This window comes from Manacus vitellinus, unplaced genomic scaffold (assembly GCF_001715985.3).
Source record: "Manacus vitellinus isolate BGI_N305 unplaced genomic scaffold, ASM171598v3 scaffold_13_pilon, whole genome shotgun sequence".
Classification (NCBI taxonomy): Eukaryota; Metazoa; Chordata; class Aves; order Passeriformes; family Pipridae; genus Manacus; species Manacus vitellinus.
The window spans coordinates 2,094,213-2,114,998 of NW_021938999.1; the positions used below are offsets into that span (position 1 = coordinate 2,094,213).

The 20,786-nt window shown below is 38.0% G+C and overlaps 3 protein-coding genes across 5 annotated transcripts in view; all 3 read left to right on the forward strand.

Annotated features, from left to right (window-relative positions):
* Positions 1 to 39: 39 nt before the first annotated feature.
* On the forward strand, positions 40 to 3,262 carry NDUFA5 (NADH:ubiquinone oxidoreductase subunit A5). Its single transcript, XM_029958084.1, has 4 exons — positions 40 to 234; positions 1,576 to 1,692; positions 2,413 to 2,478; positions 3,047 to 3,262. The coding sequence occupies exons 1-4, from the start codon at positions 160 to 162 to the stop codon at positions 3,146 to 3,148; spliced, it is 360 nt and encodes a 119-aa protein (XP_029813944.1). The 5' UTR covers positions 40 to 159; the 3' UTR covers positions 3,149 to 3,262.
* A 4,574-nt stretch (positions 3,263 to 7,836) lies between these two features.
* LMOD2 (leiomodin 2) overlaps positions 7,837 to 20,786 on the forward strand; it is a 24,345-nt gene continuing 11,395 nt past the window's right edge. For all 3 annotated transcript variants that reach the window (XM_029958080.1, XM_029958081.1, XM_029958082.1), the window contains exons 1-2: positions 7,837 to 8,254; positions 20,364 to 20,542. The gene's annotated coding sequence lies outside the window, so the exon portion shown is untranslated. The remainder of the gene's footprint in view (positions 8,255 to 20,363; positions 20,543 to 20,786) is intronic.
* Positions 8,173 to 13,620, forward strand: ASB15 (ankyrin repeat and SOCS box containing 15). The gene is given in 6 exon segments (XM_029958056.1): positions 8,173 to 8,207; positions 9,330 to 9,379; positions 9,476 to 9,607; positions 9,964 to 10,122; positions 12,149 to 12,395; positions 12,994 to 13,620. Coding segments are annotated over 6 exon segments (804 nt in total). The 3' UTR covers positions 13,175 to 13,620.

The window sequence follows — 20,786 nt, forward strand, 5'->3', positions numbered from 1 at the left end:
TGCCCCGGCAGCCGCTTGGTGAGGCGAGCTAGTCCCGCTCGGCACTCGCCCTCCCCGACCCTGGGGTCGCGGGACGCCCGGCTGGTGCCTCGGAATGGCCCCAGTCAGGTGTATGTGGAGTCAAAACAAAACGATCAGCGTGGAAATGGATGCTTAGGTATGCTAAGTATGTTTGTGCTCTCTGTGCAGACCACTGGACTTGTAGGATTGGCTGTAGTTGAAAACCCTCATGAGGTATGTCACGCATCTTGTTCTGTCGCTAATGGAAGCTGTCAGTGAGATCTAAGGTTTTTGTAATGTATTTTGTAGGTATGCTTTATACCTTAAACTGGCGCCAACTTAATGAAACAGTAAAAATTTTCCACAGCGATAAAGGAAGAAGATTAATTCTTAAAAATTTAATGCATATTATTATAAGTTATTTTACACATCTACTTTTAGTGGCATGTGCTGATTTCAGAAACCTCCTTTATGTAACTACTTTTATCAATCAGTATTTGATTTCTTTCATCTGCAATGCCAGAACAGCTCTTTAAATTCAGTTCTTCATAAGTCTTACATGATAGAGGGTGCAAAGCCACATCAAGGCCCTGTGATGGCAAGCACTGTTGAGATTGGAATACTTCAGTGGTTCTTGGGAACTGCATTACGTGGTTTTTGTAGCAATTTGATACTTGATTTTTATTTTCTCAGGCTCAATGATGGAAATATGTTTGCCACATCATGCTTATTCAGGAGGCATGAGCTTTGAAAGAACTTCAGTAATTGTTTCAGTTCTCCACTTTGAAATTTCTTATTATACAAAAATTTTATTTCAGAAATGCTCTTGGCACCAATACGTAAGAATACTGTTAAAAAGAACCATTGAAAAAATCACTTCTGTTCTACAGAAATGATTCTACTTTAGTCTACAGCCTTGTCAGACACCTTTTGGGTGAACTTATTACATTTTAGTGTTTTCAGCGACTTGAAAACCAAGAGTAAAGAACTGGACAATGCTTTAGTTGAAGTATAGATTTGTTGCGAGTCTCCTTTTTGTTTCCTGGTTTTTTTTCTTTGTATTTTTTTTCGTATTCTGCTTCTATTTCTTACTGTTCTGTAGGAAATCTATTCCTCATCAATTAGATATAGTTATCCAGTCCAAAACCTGCAGTTTCTTCACTGCAGTGTGTCCTTTATCCCTGCATTTAAATCCAGCAATAAAAGTTTCTGGTTTAATTTAAATCTATTTGTAACTCAGAACTTTCAGAGTATTTAGTATTAGAAACACAGCTTTTATTGTTTCCATTTTGCATCAAATGTACTTCAGATTGCAACTTCCTTTGTTTTTTCCTTTTTTTCCTTTTTTTTCTTTGAGGAATGTGACCGTGGTAACTTTTCAGTCCTGATAAATCCCAGTTTTACCCAAGGCAGAGTTCAGTGGCTCAGACTTAGTTATTAGTTAATCCTACACTTCTGGATTGAATACCATAATCTTCTGTATTTTTGTATAGATATTAAGTTAATAGGTTAAGTAAGACAAGAAGTTAAATAATTGTAGTTGTGTATTTTAACCATGTTTTGTGATCATTTCAGCGCCTGCGAATTCTGTACTCAAAAATACTTAGTGTCCTGCAAAACATTCCCAAAGATGCAGCATATAGGAAATACACTGAGCAGATTATAAATGAGCGATTTGATTTGGTGAAAAAGGTAAGTACAGTTCTGTTTCATTAATGTTACACATGAAAGAATTTGTAGGATGAGAAGAACGATTGTCAAAAGGCCTGGCTGTTTTTCAGAAGCACACGTAACTTTCAGGTATTAGTTTAGAAATAACTGAAGTATCAAGGTTTATTTTTGTGATATTTTTATGACATATTAAAAGCAATTGTTAACTTTCTACTAGTGTTCTGTGAAAATTAGAAGAAAATGTAGGATTTTTTAAGATTAGTAGAAAAGTGGTAATTTTTACATACTTGCACTGAAAAATTCATATGCTCTTACCAGTGTAGTATCTTAGTACAATCCTAGCCTTCAATATTTTAAAACACTTTTTGATACATTAAACTATGCAATACTGGTGTATTTAAGGTGGTAGTTGAAAGTTTGCATGTAATTCTATAAAACTCTAAGAACAGGATTTTTTTTCAAGGTGTATACTAAAGCCTTTACCTGCTAATACTTCTTTGGGTGTCACTAAATAGTATTGGTTCTTTGTATTTACCATCAAGAGTTTGATGTTTGTTTTTCAGTAACAAATGGATGTGAGATTTCTTTGATAATGTAAAATGATAGAAGCCAGCTAATTTGATGGTAGCTCTGAGGAAGACTGGAAGACTGGTTAAACTACTGTTTTCATGCTTCATATAGGCTTTCTGCTTGAGTAAAACATTTGTTTATATGTATGTTTATATGTATTTGAATACACAGGAGAGTGATGTGCAAAAACTACAGGACAAACTGAACAGTGGTCGCATAGAAGAAGTCATTGTACAGGTAAAACAGGGAATCTTAAGATGAAGTACAAAGGGAGAAGTGGTTTTCAGTGTTTCTTTGGCTGAACTTCTGTTTAGGAAATTGGCAGTTTTGCATATCTTCCTTTGCTGCAAAACAATCAAACAGAAAAAGAAATTGAAAACAAATTGTCATTGGGATGACTGTGCTAAAGCCTAACACAGTTAACAGTTGTTTCTTGTATTATGCTTACAGATATACATGTATACCTACATTGCTTCTTACAGAGTCTAAATCAGTGGAAAGGGCAGAAGAGGATTGAATAATATTGGGGCATAATTTAAATAGACTGGAAAATATCATGAAGTTGTCATTGGGAATGTCTAGGTGAACAGACTGTCTGTTTGGGTATTGGGGGGGGATTCAATTTTTTTTTAAAAACAAACCCCCAAAACATACAGTTTCTTTTGATATTTATAGGTGAAATTTGTGGTAGTCTATGATCATGATAGATAATGACATCACTGAGACAATGAACTGAAATGGAGCTAATTTAATACTTTGTCAATTGTATAGAATTTAAGAATTTGTTTATGGTGTTTATTAACAGGCTGAAAATGAGCTTTCCCTGGCAAGAAAAATGATGCAGTGGAAACCGTGGGAGCCTCTAGTTGAAGAACCTCCTTCTGACCAGTGGAGATGGCCAATATAATTTTCAAAATGGTGTAACCTCTGTAAAAACAAAGCTTAATTATTAATCTATTGTTACTGACAGTTGTCTTTAAATTAAAGATAATCACTTCATTAAAATATATTTTGTCCTAAAGTCCGCTTTTATTTAGCAGTCTAAACACTGCTTCCAGTTTCTTGCAAATACAGTTTTAAGAAAATTCTTTTGGCAGTTCTGCAACCTTTGGTTTATTTACTTTTTTTAGTTTATATTAACAGAGTATTTCTGCCTCGCTCTTGAGTTATTTTTATAATTCCTGTCCTGAACTGGCTGATTTTGCTGCCTGCATAGCTAAACACTATTTCTGAGTTCTGGGAAGTGCTGGAAAGAACCAAGATTGGAGAGGTGAGGGGGAGAAAGAAGATGACTCCACGCAGCAACAGGTTTCTTGGCTAGCAGGTAGGTTACCATACTTGGCATAACGCCTGTGGCATAAGCGTTAGTATTGGAATCTTACAAAGGCTTTGTGTAGACATGTGTATTTGTATTTTATTGATTCAGATCTTGAGTGTTAAGTGTTAGAGTAAATGGGGAAACATCAGGCTGGTGACGTGTCACTAGTGGGGTTCTGCAGGGCTCCATCTTAGGCCCTGTGCTCTTCAACATCTTCATGAATGACTTGGATGAGGATTTGAAGGGATACTAAGTAAGTTTGCCGATGATGCTAAATTGGAAGGATCTGTTGACTCCCTCAAAGGCAGGGAGGCCCTGCAGAGAGACCTCGACAAATTAGAGGACTGGGCAACCACCAACCGTATGAAATTCAACAAGGGAAAGTGCTGGATTTACACCTGGGATGGAGCAACCTTGGATGTACATACAGACTTGGGAATGAGATGCTGGAAAGCAGTGCTGGGAAAGGGACCCAGGGATCCTGGTAAATGGCAAGTTGAATATGAGTCAGCAGTGCCCTGGCAGCCAGGAGGGCCAACCATGTCCTGGGGAGCATCAGGCAAAGCATCACCAGCTGGTCGAGGGAGGGGATTGTCCTGCTCTGCTCTGCACTGGTGAGGCCTCATCTTGAGTATTATGTGCAGTTTTGGGCACGGCAATGTAAGAAAGATATTAAGGTATTAGAGAGTGTCCAAAGGAGGGTAACAAAGATGGTGAAGGAAAGGCCTCGAGGGGAAGCCATATGAGGAGCGGCTACAGTCAATTGGTCCGTTCAGTCTGGAGAAGAGGAGACAGGGGAGACCTCATTGGAGTTACAACTTCCTTGTGAGGGAAGGAGGGGCAGACACTACTCTCTTCTCTGTGGTGACCAGTGACAGGACCCGAAGCAACGGCCTGAAGTTGTGTCAGGGGAAGTTTAGGTTGGACATTAGAAAGAGGTTCTGGAACACTGGAAGGTTCTGGGCACTGGAACAGGCTCCCCAGGGAAGTGGTCACAGCACCAACCATGACAGAGTTCAAGAAATGTTTGGACGACACTCTCAGGCACCTGGTGTGACTCTTGGGGATGATCCCGTGCAGGACCTGGAGTTGGACTCGATGATCCTTGTGAGTCCCTTCCAGTTCAGCACAGTCTGTGATGCTGTCGTTCTGTCATATTCTGGACAAATTTTTCTTTATAATTCCTTTACCCTGCTGTTAAATTCCTCTTTTCCATAACTGATAAGCAAACTGCTCACACTGAGTTTCAGAATAACATTGAGTTGTCCATGAAACCCTGTCCTTTAATAAAACATGCACTACCTGCAATCTGTAACTAAAGCAAAGTGATTGATACAGTTTATATCAAAATTCAGGGTTTTTGCTTCCCCACTTCTGTGTGTTCTTTGGGATTATATCAGAAAGACCTGGGGTTTCTTTCCAAGGCACAGAGACTCTTATCAAAATGATGGTCTTTGAAAGTTTCTGCATTTTTTTTATTAGATAATTCCTGCATTTTCCCCCTTTCTCTGATGGTCCAACCAGATGATCTCTCTTCTGATTACACTAGTCAACCACAGCACAAATTGTTCTGTGTCAGGCAATATTTTAGCTCAGTTACTATGGTTCAAACAATAGTTCTGATTGTCTGTTTAAACAGACCAAGCATTGGGTATCCTTGCCACATCCCAATATAAAGAGTATAAAAGAGAATAGGCATTGTTGATGAAAATGTTCATGAAATCAATCCTGAAGTGGTACTGTAGGAAGTTCCTGGAATTGTCAAACCCTGTTTCAATACATAATTTATTTTAAAATATAACGAAACCAAGAACTATGAAGTATTATCAGTGTACATTCAATAAGTACATGGTTTTGAAAACAAACCAAAAAAACCCCCAAACCACCCACATGGCATTTCACGGTTTATTTGTTATCTGTTTAAGGCCGGGGACTCTGTTAAGAGTATTAACAGAGTGTGTTAATATACAGTATGTAGGCACTCTAAGAAGGCCTTGCTATTGCTATGACTCCTTATCCCTTGTTTGTCTTACCAATGAGTTTATCTCGCAGTGAAGCCTTACAAATTACCAAATGATTTGGTATCTGGACAAAAGCTTGGTGATGCGTTATGGTGGAATCTGCAACTAGTTAAAGGCTAAACTGTCTCAGATTTGTTGTCATTTATGTAAATATGCTGCCAGATTTCGTTAACGTAGCCCTTGAGAATAATTGGCAAATAATTTATTTTCTTAATGGGAGTTGTTTAACCAATGGGAACACAGATAATCTTCTTATACCCCCCCAGACCTCGTGTTACATTTGATGAGATTTTAGAGAAGTCATGTGTAATACTTTCCTGTGGGTCGAGTCAGCTTATGTTACAGTTGTACAAGGTCAGACCTTAATTTATCTAGCAACTGTGTATTTAATTTTAGAAGTATCACAGGACACCTCAGCTTGCAGGGCACCATTCCTGGCTGTTCAAAATGTAAGCCCCAGAGTAACGGGAAGATAATGGTTTGAAAAGGTGAGAATATGGTATGCTCGCCAATTAGACTAACAGAGAAATAGTTTATAACTGTAATATTTAATTCACTGAGTCCAAATTTAGATTGCTATTAATTATTTTATTGCTATGAGTAACCTCTTTGCATGCCTAAAGGCCTTCTATTTATAGAGTGAAGCTAAGGTTGTCTAGTTTATTTTAAGGATAAGAAATTAGAATAACATTAACTCTCACAAAACTTCACGTGTTTAAAAGCAATGAACACTTGATACACTTCTTTCCAAGGAAGGATGCAACTTCCATGATTAGCAAGTAGTTAATATTTTTTCCAATGAAAAAACAGTAATTTAGAGAGCAACATCAAGAAGTAATATCTAGTTTTTCAGTCATGAATGTAAAAAAAATGAGAAAAATGTCAGGCTACTCAAAATGTTGTTTAAGGAAAATATTCTTGGTAATACAAAAAGTAAAACTCCTTTAGAGTAGGCATTTGCAGTTGTTTCCAGTGATCTAGTGTATGGGTCTAGCAATTGATAAACAGACAATGGAAGAAAATTTTGCTGCTACTTGGCCTTTTCATTGCCATGTAGCATAGCAGGGATGTCTCTGCTGCTGCTCAGTGTACCAGCCATGCTGTTATGTTCCCCTGTGATCCATGTAGAACATCCACACTTCAGTCAGACCGTGTCACCTCAGCACAGTGTATTATCAGCAGTGATATAGCAAATCAGGCTCTCGAAGCGCGTATAGACCCCTGACAATGTGTCCAGCACTTGTGCTGTGCTGCGCTGTTTGACTTTCACTCTACCCTGTCACAGTCACTTGCTACCTTACTGACTTTCTCATTTTATAATATGTTTGTGGGATAAGATAATTTGAAAACAGTACACACAACTATTCCGAAACACTGCTCGTCTGAGACCTTACTGGTTAAATCTGCGTTCAAGAAGATCTTTGTGTTGCCTGTGACATAATCAGTCAGGGGGGTATAGCAAAGCAGGAGATAGCTGCCACATGGGTATGGAAATTATATGACCAGAGAAAAGTTTCTGTGATGGCCTCTAAACTCATTTATTCCTCTTATCTTTTGGAGAGAAAGGGATGATAGAAAGGCAATACATTTTTTCTGAAAATAAATGGATTTTATCACTAGGCAACTATAATGCTCAGTGCTCTTAACTGTTCTTGGACAGATGTTGGAGGGTATTCATCATCTCACAGGACTAAACCATATGTGAACAGTATTATAGGGATACTGTAATATACTAAAAGAGACTTATTTTCAGAGAGTTTGCAATGTGAGGCTCTGATGTAAGGCCTGTATAAGTCTTCAGGAACCTTTTTGCTTCAGGCTCTAGGGTAAATATAATATTACAACTTTTTCCTTAATAAATTATCTTAGTAATAATAACTGTTATCTTTTTAATAAATTAACTGTTTGTTTTCATTAGGAGCACCTCTTAGCTGCCAATGAAATGTTAATGAATTCTAAAATGTACTTTCCTTTTAGTTGATGGGAGGCTGAGGTTGTAGGTATGTTTATTGAGATATACTTCTAAAACTGCTAGTCCAAGAGAGATTTTATCTTTGCTGTCTAAAGGGTTTGTGAGTCTTCAGAACAGTGTGTATTTGTGGATTAAATGATGGAAGCTTTCAAGTATCATCACAATTAGAAAAGTACTTATGAAAATGAGAGGATAAATACATAAAAAAACCCTTGACTCAGAATTCTCCTGCCTGTCGATAGAGCACATAGCCCACGAGAGATGAGGGAGAACGGTATGTATGTCCACATTGTGATGGCCAGTTCATCAGTCTAACTTACCTGTTAAATCTTTTGGACTGTTATGATGCAGCCTTGATTAGAGACACAATAGGAAGGAAAAGAGAACCTTTCAGAAAAGCATTGTCTCTTATGAATAATATAAATCTCTGTTCTTCTAAGTCCCAAATGAAAATGTTTCTGTGAACATCCCTTTAGTCATGGACTCCTTTTTTTTTTGTGTTCAGAGATGACATTCAAGACCAAAGTTGTATATTTTTTCCTTTAGAGAAAATGGGATTGAAGTGCACTTTTTTTTCTACTTTCCTTCAGATTTCCTTCCTTGCAGTTAAAAATCAGACCATGGTTCCAGTACATATTGAAAGAGGTGGGAAACCGTATTATGTGGGAATCGGAATCCAAGAGTTTCTGAGTCAATCTGACTGTAAGCCCTTACTAATTTAATTTTGGTTTGCAAGCTTTATTATAATATACTAAGTAATAAAGTATTTGTGAATGGGATTAAAATACTGGCTATGGTACTTTGATTGACTTACTGCTTATGAGAACAATGTAGAAATTAATCTAAAAAGAAAGCTGATTAGTACTTTCCCTTGAGAATAATTTTCAGAAAATGTCCTCCAAATAACTTTTCCAATGTTCCTTCTCTCTTCGTAGAATGACTAGAATGCACTATGATGATTGTTCTGTGAAAAACATGCAACAACTGCTTAGTATAATTGTTCAATATTTGTGCAACACTCTAATGAGAATTGTTCAGTGTGGTAGATACAGCACATGACTGCGCAAACTGTGGGAGCAGTAGTTTAAAATTAAAAAATAAAAAAATATTCAACATCTGGTGTCCTCAGTCTGATTAAAGGACAAATGTGTTAAGCCACTAAGATTGAATCAAACAGAGAAACTGTCAAAACCCAAAGCTCACTTGGAAAAAGCTATGTAGGTACAGCTAGACATATATTAACTTAAGGGTTTTTTCCTTAAGTGTCTTTTACCATAGATAAAGACTACATTTTACACTTCAAAAACCTAGAAGGTTTTGTAGAGAGCAACATTCCTGACCTTCCAGTTAGAGTCAGAATTTGCTAGCAAGATGGTCAGTTGATGTGATATCACTAGTGAAAAGCATAGTGAACATAAGCCATAGTTAAAGTTGGTGATATGAGCAGACTGAATTTAAGTTGATGACTATAGTTAAAAGGTTTGATGTACTCTGTTACTAATCCACTGAGTGTTTCAATGACTCTCACACCTTGAAAATAATAGCTGGCATGGCTTGACCATCGCCCGAGCTTTTGTACCCAGTACCTGTGAATGTCCATTGAACTGCATGACTGCAGAAGCAGTGCAGAGACTGCAAAGTCCTTCATGTTTTTTGATAGGCCATGCCTTGGAAGTATAAAGATAAAGCTGTGTTTGTGGTTTGTTCAGGGGTATTTTTTTACATATTAAGGATCATTAAAAGTGATAATTAATGACACACAATGAGACCATTTTAGTGTACCACCTCGTGAGGAAAATAGGAAAATTGTAACGTTCATGAAGCAAGGTAAAACCCCTGAAATAAAATAGTCCTTTTGCAAATATGAGCTTTCAGTATATTATTTTTTCTACTACATTTTGTTTATCTGTTGGAATTTTTAAGGTCAAGTGTTTGAGCTTCAAGAACCTGTGAACCTCACATGTGCTTTGGAGGAAACTAATCATAGAGGGTGGTTTCCACTGCACAAGGCTACAGCTTGGCCAATTCCACAGATACTTGCAGTCATTTTAGATGGCAAGTAAGGTAAAAATAAACACAACAAGAGGCTAGAACTGTTTACTAAAAAAAGTATGATCAAGTCCTCCAAGGAGCATCTTGCTTATGTTGTTTAAATGTTCAGGCAAATTTTCTGGTTTTGGAAAAGTTACATCAATTTACACCAGCAAATAACTTGGACCATTTTTAACGTTTTGTTCAGAAACCAACAGAAAACACAAAAATTACTATGTAATATTCAGTGTGTTTGGCAATACTTGCTAGGTTAACATAATTACAGGTGCTTTTCATAGACTTAGTGTTTAAGGATTTCTGATTTATCTGTGTTAACAGCCTTGTGCTTTAATTTTGTCTTATTTTTTTTCCCTTTATTACCTCTTATGAAACAATGTTGGAATACAAAACATGCAATGGAGAAACAGCATTAAGCTTGACAGCAAAAGCTGGCTTTGTGGAAAATGTGTGAATGTTACTGGAAAACAGTGTTTATCCCAATACCTCAAATTACAGAGGAGAAACTCCACTTCTTATTGGTAATTGCCTCCTCTCTCTGGGTTTAAGCAACGTGAATGGCAGCGCTTCCTCTCTGTTACATACTCATCCCAGTACTCCCCTTGGCTTGCATGGTTTAGATGCTGGTCATCTTTTTAGATGAAACTAAATGCCCAGCACCTGGTGAAATGTACCCAGTGTTCAGTTCAGCACTCATCACACTTTAGGTGATCACCAGGCTGATCTTAAACATGCTTCTTCTGTTTTAGGTGATTGCTGAACTGCTGAGAAAATGGGACCTATTTTTTGTTTAAGGTGCTTTCTCTGTATCTTTAGATGCTATAAGACCTTTACCAACGTGGTCCTATTTAACCATCTTAAGGTACAAGAACAGTACAAGAATAAGCCATTGTTTTAACTGGAGTATACTTTTTTTGCAGATCTGATGGTCAGTGGAGATCTTTAGTTTTGTCAGATGATTTGTTCAGGAGTAGGCAGGTAGTTTTAAAAATGTCTGATCTCATTTCCCTCCCCTCTTGTGCTGAAAACAAGCTTCAACTGCATTTCTAAGTAATACCACAATCTAAAGAAAGATGATTCCTTTGGAAGATATTATGCTATTGGTAGACTTAAATGAGCTTTACTATTCATGAATAATTTAGCTATACTAACTTCCAGTTTCTGTTAAATGTCAAAGCATCTTCATGCTTCTAAAGAGAATCAATCTGTGAAATTAATATGAGAAAATACAATATATAATACAATTATCAGTATTAATATATTCAGTTATCTGAATTTTTATTAACTCTCATCAGATGCTATTACCATATTACCATTCTGAGGTGCTGAGACGTTTGTAAGGGGTTCTTCTGCAATACCCTGCTTTTTGTTGCTTCAGTTCTTTTCGATGATTGTAGGTCTGTGAAACTTCAGCTATTTTTCAGCCATTGCTTAATGAATCCTGTGAAGAGTTAACTAGTGCTGACGAAAAAGGTCTTTCCCATTATAATGACAGTTTAGTTTCCTAAATATTTCTGTATACAAACTCCTGAAAGTGAGGTCTCTCAGCTACGTATTGTTTCTGTGATACTTTTTATTTTTTATGTTTTTCTGTCACTTAGCACTGACAGTTGGATGTAGACATTGTTGTGCATCATACATTTCAATCTTAGTTTCAGTGAAATAGAGGATCGGGTGCTTAACACCACTTAATAGATTATTCTTATGATTTATTTGCTCCTTTTAATTTTAAAACTGATTGGAGGACTCTGTAGTAGAAAGGTAAATGCTGAAGACGTATTTATCTAGTGGGATGATCTGGGCTTTCAGGTACATTTGGTAATACTGTGCTTCAAAGCAATTGTGGATAATTATGAAGACTGTTGACTCTTAAAAACCTTCTTGTGTAATGGGGCATTCACAAAAGTTAAATTTGCTAACCCTATAATACTTATCTCCCTCAGCTACCCCACCAGTCCGTGGAGGTATCTTCTATTTCAGAGGGTAGTTTAAAAGTAAAATTAGATTCTTACTTAGCATCAGTCTTTTACATGTAAATAATAGGCAGGTGTAGTTATCCATTAAAACCATGGAACCTCAAAACTATGGAACGTGGCCTTTAAGTATGACAGATGTCAACTGTACTTTGGTTGACAACCACCACTGTGTAGACACTAGGATTAGAGCTACCAGGTGGAAAAGGAAGTCAGAGGTGGAATTTTCCAGGGACACTGTAATGTTTGCAACAACTTTAGACACAATTTTAATATTGTGTTATTTTAATTGTTGTTTTCCTTGTGATACACTTGCTTCTGTTTTCTCAGAATCAAAGTATTGCTGCTTTTGCCTTCCATGCCCCAAACTGACAGTTTTGAACTTGCGTTCATGTACCTTGATTTCCGAAGCAGCCGAAATATTTATTTATCTACCAAATATTGGATTCCCAGATTTCTAGGACTGGAAATATTTTTAAATTCTTTATATTGGAACACATAGGAAAGCTTTTCTAAACTTATTAGATGTCTTTAACTTTCAAGACAATACTTGAAAATGTAATTATATTTTTAGCTACAAGAAGGGGCTCTTTTGAAATGGTATCCACTCTGATTAAATACAACTGTACTATCTACCAGCTGTGCATGAAATGTTGGTCAGCAATGCATGAAGATGCCAAACAGATATGCAAAGACATTGTTGATCTTCTGAAGAATGGTGGAAATGTGAACATTTAGGATGAGTATTGAGTAACATCATTAGATGTTGCTGATGAATATGGTCAATGTGATGTGCTGGAGCATCTTAATCGTAAAGGTATGTAGTCAGGAAAAGAGAAATACACCTCTGCCTGGCTGTTCAAGTGTTTCAGGGTGATCATGGAAAAGGGAAGAAAGAGGAGTGATAAATGAGAAGATTTGGTTTCTTAGAAGGAAAGGAAGCATAGATGAGCATTCCTGCTAGACTGGGGTGATGCTTACAAGTTTCCTTAGTGCATGTGAAAAGAGTGGCTCAGTCAAGGAGAGACTTACTGCTATATATGCCCTTTTTGCCCTTCTATATTTCTCTTTACTCCCTTCCCTCCCTCCTTCCCTTCCTTCTTCCCTCCTTCTGTCTCTCTCTGCCTTCTATCTTTCCTTCCACGAATAGAATTATATTGGTATTAATTAATGAAATGAATTATTTTTGAAATATGCCAGTTTGAAAGTCCTCAGTTATAACACTTAGAGTCAAAGCAGACCACAGTCAGGTGAGCACTTGAGCTTGTATCTGTACACCTCTTGTTTTGCCTTTGAGTTTTAAATTTGCCACAAGAAATATTTCTTGTTTTAGTAAAGTTTTAACTTAAATACATCTGCAAATGAAGAGGAAAGTACTCTGGGTTTGCTTTTATGATCTACAAATCACTTTGGATTTAGGTTCTGTATCCTCCTTCAGTGTGGAGATGTCCAGGCCTTAGCAGGTGATCATGCATCAGTACTGTTTAAAGTAGCTGGAGGAGGTAATCCAGACTGCATAGCCCTTCTTTTGGAATATGGAGGAAGGGGTAATGTGCATAATGAGGCCAGACTGCTTCCCATACACAAAGTGGCTTATTAGAGATTTAACAAGGAAGTTTTAAGAAATCATGAGGCAGGATTCTGGAATTTCTCTTTCTTTCCTAACTAATGGAGTAGATATGTTTCCAGAGAAATATCTCTATTGAACAAAACAGTGACAAAAATTCCAGCAATATTTTAATATTTTTTTTTCGTTCAGGTCTGTTTGCATAAATTAAGTGTTCACAAAGATTACAAGTCAAAGAAAATGACTTTTAAAGTAACATTCCTAGACATCATTTTATGACTGTTGAAGGTCACTGCTAAAACTTTGTTTAAATTATCTTGTCTAATTGCTTTAAAATGTATTATTTTGGCATTTTTCTGCACAGATTTTGAAATTACTACTCGATATGTTGTCTCTTTCAGTTCTGTTAGTCTATTGTTTTTCCTTGATTGAAACATTTAGCAGAAAAAGTGGTTTGTGTTTTTATAGATTACATGGATTATGTTCCTTCATGCATAAGAATGAAGTTTTTTCTAGAAACACAGGAAGAAGGGACAGAGATACATCAGATTGGGTAAATGTCTAACTTCCTGTTAATAATGTTATGATTAATTATAGGAAACTTAAATTGCTTATGTCAGCTCACATTCATCCAAAGTGTTTTAGCAGTCCAAATATGTAGTAGCTGAGAACCAGGTTGTGCCTGTCATCCAGTCCTTAGATTGAGACGATCTTTGCCTATTAACACTGGTCATAAATTAGTTAATTGGACTGCAATATGGCAAATGTGCACCTGGTGCAAATGAATCTCGTAAGGAATTTAGGGCCATGATTTAGGGGTGGACTTGTCAGTGTTATGTTAATGGTGGGACTTGATCTTAAAGGTCTTTTCCAACCTAAATGATTCTATGAGTCTATGAATGTCACTGTTGTATGGGAGGCCTTTTTAGTTAAGCAGGGCCACTGAGGTACTTATCAAACTCCTTATTAACTGACATAACACTAGTCATTGCACAGCTATAGGGCACAAAGTTTTTTTATTGAGGAATATTGCTCCCACTTCCATCCTTCTCTTTGCTCTTTTGATCTCTCAAGTCTATTAATTGTTCAAGGATTATCATAAGGCATACTTTAGATCCCTTATGTTCAAGGTGGTACATGGTGTGCAATCACCATGTGTAGCATAATTTCCTTACTTTGGTTTACACAGTAGACAATCTAGAGTTGCCGTTATTAATACTATAATTGACTATTTTTACTGGGTGCTTTAATTTTGAATCGTCTACCATTGGTTGCACCAGAGATAGATTTCACCAAACTTCACTTAAAAAATTAAGTTGGGGAATGTACTAAATGTTCTCTTTGCACACATCGATTTTGACTTTTAAAATAATTTTAAATAGAACTTGATTTAACATCAGCTGTTAAAAAACATATTTAGGTTCAAAACTGGTACTCTGTATTTAGTTTTTGCTTCAGTATTTTTCATTGGCATGCCGAGGAACTATTTTTGTCAGTGTCACAGGAACATCCAAAGAATTTGGTACTCTTCACTGCTGATATTTCAAGTATGGTGCAAGTTTTTTTGACGTTCAGGAAGGCTAAGTTAAATGAAATCTTTGACTGATATCAGTAGCAGAAGTATTTGTTCAGCATACTCAGCAGGGCCAAGGATGGTAAGGTCTGGTCCTGCTGCCTTATTGATACAGCAGAAGTAGAAAATGCTGTGGCTGTCCTCAACATGCAACTTTTAAAAGGTGCACCTAGGGAAAGGAGAGATTGTTCATCAGTGTGCATATATCCAAAAGGGAGACAATAATGTTGAGCAGATATCTGACAGAAGATGTTTGATTAATATGGGCATTGTGTGTCACCACAATTCTGAAGTTGAGTGGTATTTTATTCAGAACAGAAATCTTAATTCCTCCTTGTGCTCTCAGAAGGGCTACTATTCAGCTGGCTTTTGAAGTCATATCCTCTGGTTTTTTGCCAGAAATTTTGATGAGGATGAAAAAGAATAACTTGGTCATTTGTGAAAAACTTTTAGGTATCTGGTGTGTGGGCCCAGCCTCTGACAGGAGGATGCCCCAGGTGACTGGTGACTGCAGGGATAGCCTGAGCATAGAGAGCCCAGTGGACCCAACACGGCTGACTCCAAGTCAAGGATCCACTGACCAATACATCCTGGACATACCAGGCTAAATTTGTGTGTGCTTCATAACCTATAAACTGATATTTCTGTGTGGGAATTTCTAAACAGAAATATGGGCTTAATGACAATTGTGGTAATTTTAATGAATACAGTGACCACAATGCAAGAGTCTGGGTAATTGCCTATTTGATATAGTGTACTGCAACCAGCAAAGGAAACATGATCAAATAGGGCTTTAGACAGGAGATTTTAAACCCTTTCTGTGACTAGAGCCAAATTCCACTAGTAATTTTAGTCCACAGGCAAAGGTTTATATTTAGGACTTTATACACACCTCAGGCCCTAGTTACATTGCCTGCAGCATCAAAGCATTCAGATCTAGGACTGAACATTACCCTAAGTGTTTAAAATACCATGAACTAGTCTTTTGAATATCATTAGGTAAGGTAAAAAGACGTGGTATTGTTGTGTTTATCTTTTTATCAATACATCTGGGCCCTTTTTGTTGTTTAGTAGCCTGTTATAGAAGGTGGCCTAATCCTGGTTTAGAGTTTCTCTGTCATTCACAGTTGAAGCTCTGTCATTCAAAGTTGAAAACTATTCTAAATACATCCCTTCTCCATACAGATCATATTTTTTATATAGGATTAAGTTCTTGAGAACTGGTGGAAGTGGAAATTTCTTCATGGATGAGTTTCTGGAGTCTCTTTAACCCCAGGAGTTTACATATTTTCAGACGACACAGATATTGAAGTTAAGTTGAAGCTTAATTTTAAGTTGAAAACTTCCCCCATCCCTCCCTCCCCTCACCCCAGATGCTAAAGGAATTACAGAATTATGAGACAGTGTCTTTCGTGTTTTCGAGGCATCTGTGAACTCACATGTTATCAAGGCATCTGTGAATGGAGGTAGGAGAAGCAAGACTTTATTTTAAGTGAAATATGAGGTGAGAAAGTCATGGAAAGGGAGCTGTTTTCCCCAGGTCGTGTTTATGGTACAGCTAGGAATTGAACACAGGTCTTTTGACTCCCATATTTTGCAGCCAGACCACTGAATAGTACTTTTATGTACTTGAGTATGTGGTGGTAGGAGCAAGAAATGTAACTGGACCAGAACTGGTGATTGTGCAAAAAGAGGCAAAGGCATCAGCCCCAGCTGGAAGAATAAATTTGTAGGAAAAAACTACTTTTTATTTACCCCGCTTAGACTGTGATTGAACCCTTGCAACACTGGAATTTAATTTTCTCTGCTATTTGGGTGTGTCTCACAGGGTGTTCCACGGCAACCCAATTCCATGGCATGCCCCCCCCCCCCCCCCGGTGATGTTGTCTAGAAGTAATTAAATGCTCTGGCACCGATTCAGGCGTGCTCAGGGGCAGGGACTCCTATGGATTTGAGGACAATGTTTGAAATCAGAGGTATCATTTGTTCTCTGTTTCTCATAAAATCTGACACAAGCAGCTGCAGGAGACAGATGAGCTCTCCAAGAAGCCAGGCATTCAACAGTGGTTACATCAGCCTTTGCAGCTCCCATGGGATGGACTTTGTAGCTGTCAGTGTTTTCATAGCTCAGTGAAGGAAGAACCAAACCATAGCCATGAGTCCTGTATATGACCAGCTGTTCACTGGCCCTACGGGCCATAATGTCTTGCAGGTTATCCCTAAAACTCCATGCACTGGCTAACCATCAAATTTTGGCAGCTGGCATGGCAGAGCCTGTTCTGGGTATCAAGGTGGTGGGAGTATGGTGAAGGGGTGGGCAGCAATTTTACTGTTTAGCTACAGCAGTCTGTGTTCTGGCACAGGCTCTTAGTGCCTGAGCTGCACTTTCTCAGACTATTGCCATTAGTACAAGAGTCACACATGAAAGAACAGTCACAAAGTCACAAGCTCTTTTGTGTCTGCTGTGAGGTAGAGCAAAGGGATTTTTTCTGACCCTTACTTGGGACAGAAAAAATAGCCTTCTAAAATATCCAGCTGTTTGGCTATGATTTGCAAGGAGAAAAGTGACATAAATTCATGATCATTTTTCTCTTGTAGATAAGTCTTATCTCTTACTTTCCTTTCACTCCCAGGGGCTAGAGCACAAGTCTTATGAGGAGCAGCTGAGGGAGCTGGGGTTGTTTAGCCTGGACAAAAGGAGGCTCAAGGGAGGCCTTAATGCTCTCTACAGCTGCCTAGAAGGAGGTTGTAGCAAAGTGGGGGTTGGCCTCTTCTCGCAGGTAACAAGTGACAGGACAAGAGGAAATGGCCTCAAGTTGTGCTGGAGGAGCTTTAGATTGGGTATGATGAAAAAATTTTTCATAGAAGGCATTGTAAAGCTTTGGAACAGGCTGCCCAGGGAAGTTGGTGGTGTTACTATCCCTGGAAGTGTTCAAAAAACATGTAGATATGGCACATGAGGACATGGTTTAATGGTGAACATGATAGTGGTGCTGGGTTGATGGTTGGACTTGATGATCTTAAAGGTCTTTTCCAACCTTAACAAGTCTATGGTTCTGTAATTTAATATGCATCTAATCAACAGCTTCTTACCCTCACCTGTGTCTTCTGTGGAACCAGCTTTGCCTGTCTGGTATACTCTTCCACTGCTATCATCTCCTGCTAAATCAGTCCTTTTAAAGCCTTCCCCCTACTTTTTTATTTCATGTGAGCCTTAGGACCTCTCCTCAGGAAAATTGTATCAAGAAAATTAATTTCAGACAAAGATTCAGATTTTAAGCCTTAATGGTCCTATTATGCTTTTTTCCCCCTGTTCTTTCTACTGGAAGTTGTTTGTTTAGGCTGCAATAATTAAAAATGGCACCTTGCCACTCAAGATGTCTGTCCTTCAGCATCCACTTCTGTGCCCTATGGATAAAGATCTTAGCTCAAAAATGCACCGTTTCCAAATGCATGGAGCAACTTCAAAGAAATCTAACCCTACTCATTACCAGGACAAAAGCTGCATCTGAAAGAAGTACATGGGAAAATGCACAAAATTACTGTATAAATATTTAAAGATATATATTGCAATGGGAATAATTTTCTGTCCCTTAAGTGTCACTCACACCAGCAAAAGAGGTACTTGGATCAGGAGAAATATTCCTCAAGGAACTCGTGTTTTGTGGTTCTGAAAAGCTATAAAAATATATTAATGAATGTTTAGTAATCATAGGACTGCTATAACAGTATAGCTCTGGTGACATGTACAGTGTGTTTACATTTAATTTTAAAAATTTAAATTTGTTGTAGAAATCTTTACATTTGATTGGGCAAACCCATTGCCTTTTGCCCACATATTCTGTATATGGTAGATATAGTGCCCAGAACTCCCACTGTCATTAATATGGACTAATAAAAAAAAAAAAAAGACATAATTAAAGACAGTAAAGTAGAGAATTTACCTGGTTAGTGCTGCTGCTTGTATTTAATTCCATATGAAGTACATCACTTGTTTCTATTACTGGCATCTCCTTTTAAAAGAAAATCTTCATAAACACATACACAAGGAAATGTTAAATATGGAAGTAAGTAACTGTCTTGCTCTCTGTGTATAAACGAACAGAGTGATTTTTTAATCTGAGTGACAAACCATAGGTTTGGCTAAGCTACATGGGAGAACTGTCTGGGACTAAGACATTAACAAAGGATGAAATCCATGTGCTTTTTATAGTCACTTATAGTTTAATAATTGCCTGACCTGCACATGCAAATTACAGTGTATTTGCAAATACCACTGCAAATAATATAGTGGTTACATTGGCATATACTTTTTTTTTGAAAGAATAGGCTAACTGCAGATGCCAGAAGAGAATCCCATTGCAATTGCACTTCCAAAACTCACGTTTTTTGTGCACAGAGCAGTTCCTCTACTACTTTCTTTGCAATACAGCAGCTTCTACTTCCTGTCTGAACCTGTTGAGCAATATCACGATGTAATTCCAAACAGCTGCTGTGGTCACCCTGTGTCTGTACATCAGTAGCGAGTGAAATGATTTCTATATATAGTTTGTAAATCTGTTGGCAACGTTTGTAAAGCACACTGAGATTCTTCCTGAGGAATAAGAGCAGCTATATGAAAGCAAGAGCATTAAGACCATTATTGCGTACAAAGCAGTTTATCTTTTTGGTGTGGCAGAAATGAGGAAATGGCCAGTCTGCAGAGATGTGGAGAAGCACTTGCTTTGGGCAAAACCCTGGCAGGAATACTTTGTGCTGTCAAAGATAAGCAGGTTCATCTCACGCTGTTATTACAGAACTTGACATTGTACTGACACAAGATGATTAAAAAGTATTGGCTCTGTAGGAAGGAAAGAAAACTGGGAATGCAAATGGCATCTATTCAATAAGATTTATTTGTCCCCCTTGCCTTCCCAATTTTAGTGTGCTTCAGGTACACAAAAGGAGCAATAAATCCCAACTCTGCTGCACCTTTGGCACCCAGCTGCATGACTCTTTGTATAATAAAATAAACCTTCAGGATCCATGCACAAAAGACACTAGGTGCCTTTGCAATGTGAGCAGTGAGTTTTCCTTCTTTTAATTAAAGGCTGAGGAATTTTTTAGTCCAGAAATGTTCTTAGTTTCACCTAGAGTAATTTTTCCCTCCAGTGCTTCCCTGCAGGCAGGTCGACCTCTTGATGCCCCTTCCAAGATACATCCTTACTCTCTTCTCATCAACAGCACTAAAAGAGCCCATTCACTTCTTTACTTGCCATGACTTTTCTGTGTTGCTAAGTAAGGCAACCCAAATACACCCGTCAGCGAAATACATCAGATTAGTGTTTGCCCCATGGCTTGTTGGTACATAGTGTATATTTATGCCCCCAGCAACTGTTGAGAAAGCTGTTTTCAAAACTAATCTGAGCAATAGGGCAGCCCACATGCACATGTTTTTGAGTGAAAACTGATCACTGTTTGTGATGGTCTGAGTTGTTAAACTGCAATCTAGACCTGGAATCTTTCCTCCTGGTAGCCTGGGGTGTATTGTAGGGGATCTGTGGGAAAAATCCATATTTGAACTAGCATGCTGAGTCTGATTTCCAATCAAGGACTGGTTTTGATTCAGGGTCATCTTTACACTTACCCCAGTTTTTATTTCTCCAACAGGGATGAAAAGAAAGATCTTTTTCTTCTGTGTGACTCCATGTTTACAGCATCACCAGGAGAGATGCACTGGACAACGGAATCATCTGGCATAGAGAAAAGCAGCTGAAAAATTGTTCCTTCAAATGCCTTCAGTGCATGCTTCATCCCATTTGCTCTGCTGATACCACTGTTAAATGGAGGTGATGACACATCCTTTTCAGGCACAGTACTGTGTGCACAATTTTGACAAGTTATGTGAGTCTCCCAGGGGAAAGAGAAGCAGCTTGTCCCATCAGTCTGCCTTGCGGTCCTGTGTACTTGCCAGGCTGCCTGACCCTGTGTCTCTCCAGGATGGTTTGAATGATGCATTCAACCTGGGCCGATACAAGCAGCATACAGAAATTGAGACATGGGGATAGATAGATAGATAGATAGATAGATAGA